At 39.8% G+C, this 8,762-nt stretch overlaps 1 protein-coding gene across 1 annotated transcript; it reads left to right on the top strand.

Annotated features, from left to right (window-relative positions):
• The first annotated feature begins 511 nt into the window (after positions 1–511).
• LOC308076717 (uncharacterized protein) lies at positions 512–8,113 on the top strand. The gene is made up of 5 exons (XM_080417152.1): positions 512–650; positions 3,711–3,839; positions 4,679–4,762; positions 6,543–6,650; positions 7,358–8,113. The coding sequence occupies exons 1-5, from the start codon at positions 648–650 to the stop codon at positions 7,508–7,510; spliced, it is 477 nt and encodes a 158-aa protein (XP_080273278.1). The 5' UTR covers positions 512–647; the 3' UTR covers positions 7,511–8,113.
• Positions 8,114–8,762: the final 649 nt, after the last annotated feature.

Genomic DNA, 8,762 nt, shown 5'->3' with positions numbered 1-8,762 from the left:
TCAGTGACATTCCTGCTGTCAGTGGTGCATAAATGTATGTCTTTTATGTTTGTTTTTGTACTGTGATCTGTGCAATCATGTCAATGTGAAACTTCTATAAAGACAGTTATGAAAAAAAGTTATAAAAATAAACAAATAAATTAATACATTTTAATTGGATTTTTTTAATTGGAAACACTCCAGTAAACTAAAAAAATATCCTCAAACGTGTACTTAAGTACAATACTTGATTAAATATACTTAGTTTCCACCATCACTGTCTACAATGTATCAACAGTGTAAGTAAGGCAGGAGCTCCTGTCTGCTGTCAACTCCCTCTCTCGGTGACATTCCTGCTGTGTGTGTGGTTTTACAGTCTGTCAGGAATCAAAGTGTTGCAACAACACACTTCATATCTTTGATCACCGGGATCCGGTTCTCTTTTTTTCCGGTCATACGGAGTGAGTCTCCAGTCCAGACGAAAGTGAAACCTTATTTAATGTCACTGCAGAGCTGCTGCTGCTGTGGAGCAGATCTATAGTACCTGTGGGCAAGTGTGCCAAACAGAGAGAATATCTTTGGAGATGCCTTGGAGTCTTCATGCCCGTGCTGGGTGCAACACTATGCCATGATGCCTGGAGTGGCGAACATGCATCAAGAATGACCTAATGGTAAGTTCATTATTGAATGCAAATACTTAGCCACCATGGATCCAAGACGGTCGTCTGTCATGACCGTCATGGATGAACTTCAACCTGGTGTTTAAGCTTTCTCCCTTTTTGCCCCGTACATCTACATATACGTTCAGATTTCAAATGTAAAGTGCTTACCTCATGGCCACGGATGTTACAATTGGGTATGGGCCATCAGAAGTACCCGTATCTTCAGTATTGTTAAATAAAAAGTATTTTAATCCGATTGGTGGCCATTTTCCGCATAGAGTTATACCGTATACAGAGTGCAATACACCCTCACAACCGATAGGGCGCCTGGCGAAAATACGGTGAAAATGGCTGCCAATCGGATTAAAATGCTTTTTATTGAACAATACGAAAGATTCGGGTACTTCTGAGGGCCCGTCCAAAATTGTAACAACCGTGGACATGGGGTAAGTACTTTATTTTAATATATATTATATATATAATCGTTTATGTAGATGTACGGGCCAAAAAGGGAGAAAGTGCAAACACCAGGTTGAAGTTCATCCATGACTGTCATATAATATGACAATCATGTGTCAGGGCTAGCAAATACTATGAGACTCTGTGACGCACTGAATAGATATGTAATCCATGTGAGTCCTATAGTTGGTTAGCTTCAAACTGTAAGTCAATAGGCTATAGACTACCTATTAAAAGACAATAATCCCCAATATTTGACCTATATATTCTTCTGTAGTGTAGACTTACCTGTGGTATTTATATAAATCTTCAGTTGTGGAAAGTAACGAAGTACTTGTACAGTACTGTAACAATTTCTTCTTCTTTTTTGACTTGTACTCCACTACATCTCAGAGACAATATTGTACTTTTACTACAATTATTTGAAAACTTGAGCTACTAGTACTTTGTAGATTCGATTATTATTACAAAACATACAACACCACTTCAACCCTATACATTTTGGCCATTTGAAAATAGCAGATCTACAAGCTCACAAGCATTGTGAGCTTGTAGATCTGCTATTTTCAAATGATGTACACATTTTGAAAACATGAAATGGAAGATTTCTGCATAATGAGTACTTTTACTTTTGATACTTTAAGTACATTTTGATACCAATACGTTTGTACTTTTACTCAAGTACATTTTGAATTCCGGACTTTTTAACTTGTAACAGAGTATTTCTACATTGCAATATTGATACTGTTACTTAAGTTTAAAAAAAAATTGTACTTTTTCCACCACTGGAAATCTTACCATCAAAGTGTGAAGTGCTGGCTGTCAGAGTGTCAGTGAGCTCCAGTGGCCCTGGGTTCCTGCAGTGTTGTGAGCCAGGCACTGAAACCATGGAACCATTTATATAGCTTTGTGTTCAGGCAGGGGGAATTCCTACATAATGATCTACTGAATGGTCAAAAGGAAACCGAGAGAGATAGAGTCTGGATTTACAGGAATAGGAAAGTGATTAACTTATCTGATCTCACCACCGGCATCGACATGTACAGTGGTGGAAGAAGTGCTCAAATGTTTTACTTGAGTAAAAGTATCAATTCCACCATGTAGAAATACTTTGTTACAAGTAAAAGGCCAGTATTCAAAATTCCAGTATTCAAATACCCCAAAACTGTATAAGTACAGTACTTGAGTAAATGTACTTAGTTACTTTACACCATTGGACATGTATAGACCTACATGCTGTTTTGGCTCTATAAGGCCATTATTATAAGTTTATTTATTGTCTCACAGAGGCTTATGCAGGCGGGAGAGAGAACCAACACCTGACTGCATTGTTTTCCTATGGACTCAATGAACTGGTTTGATCTCTCTCTCTCTCTCTCTCTCTCTCTCTCTCTCTCTCTCTCTCTCTCTCTCTCTCTCTCTCTCTCTCTCTCTCTCTCTCTCTCTCTCTCTCTCTCTCTCTCTCTCTCTCTCTCTCTCTCTCTCTCTCTCTCTCTGAACTCAAGTTCAGTTCAATCAGGGGGGCTTTATATTGGCATAATAAGAGAAACATATGTTTTACATCCTGTCACATAAGATACAGGCAAGGATAAAGCCCTACTAGAATAAGCAAGTGTGCAGTGTACATAGTACATTTAGCTGTAGTACATAATATATCTATATAAGGATAACAGCGTAAACAAGACAAGCGCATAGCAGTGGGCCTACAGCAGGCAGCAGCACTTTGCAGCAGCAGTAAAACATCCCCCTTATTTCAGAATGTCTTCTGTCAATTGAAATCATGAGTAAGCATCTATGACAATTTGGGCCATAAAAATATGACTTCTCAAACATAACCTGGGGCCCAACTTGCCCCAGGTTAGAGGTAAGTAAAACAATATAATAATGTAGTAGTTTATCAAATATGTGATAACTTTAGTTACTAGACAAAACTGGCTAGCATAATACTTCAGGCACATTCTTAGCTAAAGGATTCACATGGAATCATTTCACGATAAGACGCGACTCGTTGTTGTGAGCTTGTAGATCGGCTATTGTGAGCTTGTAGATCGTCTATTTTCAAATAGCCAAAGTTTGAATAGGGCTGAAGTGGTTAATGCATGTTTTGTAATCAAAATCTACAAAGTAACTAGTAATTAAAGTTCTCAAATAATTGTAGTGAAGTAAAAGAACAGTATTTTTCTCTGAGATGTAGTGGAGTAGAAGTAAAAGTACTGAAAATTAGAAATACTCCAGTAAAGTAAAAAAAAATACCTCAAAATTGTACATGTAAATAAAAAGTACAGTACTTGAGTAAATGTACTTAGTTACTTTACACCACTGCACATCATGCATGTTTTCAAATTATTTTCGTTTTTGTAATCTGTGGGTATTTTCTCTCTCTCTCTCTCTCTCTCTCTCTCTCTCTCTCTGACACGCACATGGACACACACACGTGCACACACATGCGCGCACGCGCACACACACACACACACACACACACACACACACACACACACACACACACACACACACACACACACACACACACACACACACACACACACACACACACACACACACACACACACACACACACACACACACACACACACACACACACACACACAGCCTCTTCTCTGCACTACAATTTCTCTTCTATTCCTACCTCTTGCTCTATCCTGTGAAAGCCAGAAGAGAATTATAGACATCAGCGCGGAGTTCAAGTTCTTTATTGCAGATCACATCAGAGAGTTGATGGTAAGTATATCTGGAATTGAACATTAGACCATGTGCTGATAAATGTGTTTGACAGTGCATGTTTTTTTTATTATTGTTAATTTAAGGAACAATTATCTTTTAGCTTTGAGGGTTATCAAATACTTGTAACTCTACTTTTATAAACTATTACTATTACACTACTTTATGTGTCAATAACAGTACGAAGGCTATATTGTGTATTAGAGTTTATTTTATATGTCAGTAATACTATGAAAGCCATAAAGTGTATTATTCGAATGGTTTCGGCTTATCGGGCCCAAGGGTTTTGGGGACCCTGAACAAAAAGTCTATATAGGGCCCTGTTTTGGGTTGAAAACTATACCCCCAGACCACCGCCAGCAAGATTTGGCACAGAAATATATATATATATTTGAATAAATAAAATAGAACACAATATAAAAGATTGTCACACAATATTGGTTTGGGGCCCGAAACCAAAATGTTGACTTTGTTTATTTGGGCCGGCCCCGCCTTAGACCCAAGCAGAAGTACCTTTTAAAGAATCTGTGAAGGAAAGAAATGACTCACAAATGACTAATGTAATTAGAGCTTAGAGCACGTGGTTCTCAAACTTTTTCATGTCAAGGACCCCCAAAGAAGAAGAAAACTCCAAAAATATTTTGTGCCAGGCACCCCGGAATAGAAGCTTTGTGTTTTGTTTTATTTTAAATCGAAATTATTAAAACATGTCCAAACATTTTCAAGATTTCTAAAAATTGTGCAAAAAGATGATGTACAAGCTAGATCTGCTATTTTTGAATATCCAACATTTATAATAATGGAAAAGTGGTTAAAATGATCGTGTTTCTTCTGTCCAGACGAATATCAGAGCAGACCCACGTTACATCGCCAACTGCAGCAGAGAAATGAAACACAAGCCTGCAAACTGTTCACACACCACGGTGAGTAACATGGTTCAGTGTTGTTGTAAGCTTGTAAGCTTGTTTCAGCCAAGATGTTTAATTTAGAGCGAAAACAGAATAGACACTAGTATAGCCCTGAGTGGTCTAAAGTGGGTAAAGTAGTGCGCACCAACTGCCCCAAAGGATAGTTTGTTATCAGCGAGCCAGGTGCAGATTTTACCCGAGTTCAGAGCTAAGGGCTTTTTCAACCTGCAATTTGTCCTTGCCTGAGACCAGCAGAGCCGAGTCATCCGCGAACAAGGACAAATTACAGTCACAAGTTGATGTCATGTCATTCACATATATTAGGAACAGTAAAGGCCCTAGTATGCTTCCTTGTGGAACGCCACAGCTCACTGGGAGGGGCGAGGACAGGGTTCCGTTCACCTCCACCACCTGTTCTCTCCCCTCCAGATAGGATTGCATCCAGTTCACTGGTGCGCTATCAAAAACGATTGCTTTCAGCTTATCAATCAGTATAGAGTGGTTTAAGTTTAAGGTGTCAAATGCCTTTTGGAGGTCCAGCATGACCATGCCCGGTATTTGCGTCCACCTCATGTTTGATGTGGTCGTTCAAATAGAGTAGGCAGGTGTCAGTGGAATGAGATGTTCTGAAGCCAGAATGGAATTCGTACATTAGTTTTTTTTTCAGCTAGATACTTTTCAACCTGTTCATATTCTATTTTTTCCATAACTTTCGAGATAGAACTAAGAATAGAAATAGGGCGGTAGTTGCCGGGGTCTAATTTGCTTCCTTATTTGTACAGAGGGGTTACTCTTGCGGGACGTGCCCCTGGCTGATGGAGAGGTTTATTATGTGAGCAATGATTGGAGCAATGGAGGCAGCTGAGTCTCTGAGAAATGTGGAGGGAAGAGCCTCTGCAGATTATGATACACAACCAACAACAAAAATTATAATAATAATAATAATATTGTGCAGATTAACAGATTTTCTGTGATCATGTTACTATTACTCTTACCTATTGTATGGCATTCTATAATAACCGTCCTATTCTACTCTCCTATGGAGGAGTTTACAGTGCCCCCTGGTGTTTTTACATGACATTATTATGACCAGATGTTTTGCCACAGTTTTCCTGCAGTCTGTATCACAGGAATGGAATGTGGAAATGGACCAACTAAAGGAACTAATACTAACTAATGACTAATAAGGAACACATTAGGAATTTGTTCCTTGAATAGTATTTGTTTAGTGAGAAGCTATTGTGTTTCGGTGAAGTATAAAATAAATATTCTTTGTGTTGAATTGTGAGCACCATTTTTATTAAACAAGTTTTACCAAGTTTACATTTTATAATGAAAGTTCCTGGCAGTTCCCACATATATATTGGAATATAGAGTAATTAAATGATTGAATAAAATAACTTTTTCATCTGAAAAGACATTCAGTGTAATGAGTACTTTTACTTTTGGTACTTTGAGTAGAAGTAAATTCTAATATTCTAAAATAATTTGAAAAGTAAGTTAAAGTAAGCCTCATTTATGATAAGACGCGCGATGGTGTCGTGTGCCGAGAATGGCAAGAGAATAGCCGACTAACAAGCTCACAATGTGTCTCGTCCGCGTCGCATTGTGAGCTTGTAGATCGGCTATTTTCAAATAGCCAATGTATGTAGGTTGAACCGATATTGGTGCTATTAGCTCATTTTGCTGGTGTGTGTGTGTGTGTGATCATACAGCCTAATCGCTTCTCTGGCTGCTTGTTTCTGGCAACACTGGCTGAATGTAGTTTGTTTATTTGTTTCCTCCGCTGAACCAGGTAGTTCCCATCCACAGACTGACCTGCAAAATGCAACGTCTGGGGCTCAGTGAGACAGAAACCCTCCAGGGTCTGGTCCTGAACTCATTAAATTGTACCTGTAAACAGGTAAACATACATCAAAACATTGTCTTTCCTCCTTTTTGTTTTTATGTTAAGCATTAAGCATATGTAAAACTAAAACCTGCCTAGTGATGATGTCACTGGTAGGCGGGTTTCAGAAGTGTCCACAGCCCTCCTATGAGAAACCAACCCGATCTCCAGAGATTACCGTAACATTGCACGGAACGAGTGCACTTCATTCCGTGGATAGCCGCCTCGGAACTCCCGAATTGCGTGCATATGTACGGCGCTCCCTTTGTGACAAAACCATTTCGGAGACGCGCAGTCACAGGCGAACTGTCACCCCGTGAAGGACCACCGAGGGAGGCGACCGAGTTGCCGTCCTGAACGGTGGGACGTTCGCCTGTGCCTACTCAGCGCCGTTTGAGTTATGTACCGATAGGCACAGAATCGTAATTTTTTTTGTGGGGACTGCTCTGCTTCCGGGTTTTTCCGGGTTGCGACTGGTTACGCCCACCGTGGGACTCGCCGTACATATGCACGCAATTCGGGAGTTCCGAGGCGGCTATCCACGGAATGAAGTGCACTCGTTCCGTGCAATGTTACGGTAATCTCTGGAGATCAGGCTGGAGAAACAGTATATGAAGATAGGTTGAAAATGGGTGAGGTGTTTTGACAATTATTTGGGCCACTGCACTAAACCACTGCACTAAACCAACCACACTGATCTCTTGTCATCTCGCTCCAATCAGAGGCAGAGGAGGAACACGGCGGCCAGCACGATGCCCACCAGCAAAAGGAGGAGAAAGGAGAAAGGAGAAAGACACAGACTTTGCAAAGTCACGTTGCTCCTGGAGGACATAGAAACGTGCTACCACATACTGAACTCAGCACCAACCCAGTGAGCCATAGTCGGCTATTAGACCTCCGTCTAAACGGGTTATAATTGGTCTAACAGTGAAAGTTTTTTAGACGTCTAGGCTTAGCCTAGACGTTGATTAGCTGTTTTTTAAGCGTCTATATATAGACGTCTATATTATAGACGTCATTTCAACGGCTATAATATAGACAGTCTATAAATAGACGCTTAAAAAACAGCTAATCAACGTCTAGGCTAAGCCTAGACGTCTAAAAAACTTTCACTGTTAGACCAATTATAACTCGGTTTTAGCCTAGCCCTTAGACGTATTTTAGACGTCTAGTAGCCCGAAAAATGCTCAGTGGGAAGCTAATGGCCTCACTGTGACGGACAAGCATCCCCCCTTCCTGCTGCAGCTGTTCCGTCTATCACAAGACTGTACTCTTTTCAAGCCCCCAGAACAGCGGAGATTTAGTTGAAACCTCAGAAGCCTGGTGGCAAAATCTGGTATTGCAGGACTTCCTGCATTTGGGACGCTTCTGCGCATGCTTCTATCTCGTCTGAAACGCTAGTGCTCCTGCTCTATTGGCTCCAAAATTGGACTAAATAATTGTGACTAAATAATAACTACCATTTCCATTGAAACACAGTTTTTTTTTCCTTCTTCTTTCTGAAAAGTAATTTATATGTTTTGGACATACAAGGTTTCCACCCGACAGTGACAGTATGCATGTATTGCCAACAGCTGTTTTAGGCGTGACTGCACACGGTTTAGCTTCCTAACAGCGGCGGAAACCTCTTTGTTTTCTTTTTGTAAATGAATGCCCTAGTTCTTCATACTTACAGTGTCACACAAACATAGCAGCTGTACAAGCTCAAAACTTGCAGATCTGATATTTTTGAAAAATAATGATAATAATATGTTAACGTGAAAGTGTGTCTGTGGTTTATATAAAATATTCAATCAATGAAAATTATTAACTAGCAAGTTTTCTTTTTTTCTTTTTTTTAGCATTTTTGGTGAGGTTTCCATGCGGCGGCAACAATATGCTGAGCTGTCTTAGTGGTTTGTCTAGGTTGAGTGTTCTCAGGTTTGTGTGCCAAATTAAATGGCAGTTGCTCCTTTGATGGACAGGTTAACCCATTAAGACCGGGAACGCATCTGTGTCATTAAAAACATTATTTGGCTATTCAAAAATAGCAGATATACAAGCTCTGAGCTTGTAGATCTGCTATTTTGGAAAAATCTTGAACATTTGTGCAAATCTTTGAATATATGTATTTGTTTAAAGGGAACA

This window comes from Gymnoscopelus braueri (assembly GCF_963280865.1).
Source record: "Gymnoscopelus braueri genome assembly, chromosome: 21".
NCBI lineage: Eukaryota > Metazoa > Chordata > Actinopteri > Myctophiformes > Myctophidae > Gymnoscopelus > Gymnoscopelus braueri.
Note: the sequence above shows the minus strand (reverse complement) of the source record. Positions and strands in the feature narration are given on the sequence as shown.

Bases quoted from the DNA above. Each gene is read 5' to 3' on its own strand.
- LOC308076717 (XM_080417152.1), top strand. The intron at 3,840-4,678 runs GTAAGTATATCT...TCTTCTGTCCAG, and splicing joins ATCACATCAGAGAGTTGATG to ACGAATATCAGAGCAGACCC. The intron at 4,763-6,542 runs GTGAGTAACATG...CCGCTGAACCAG, and splicing joins CAAACTGTTCACACACCACG to GTAGTTCCCATCCACAGACT.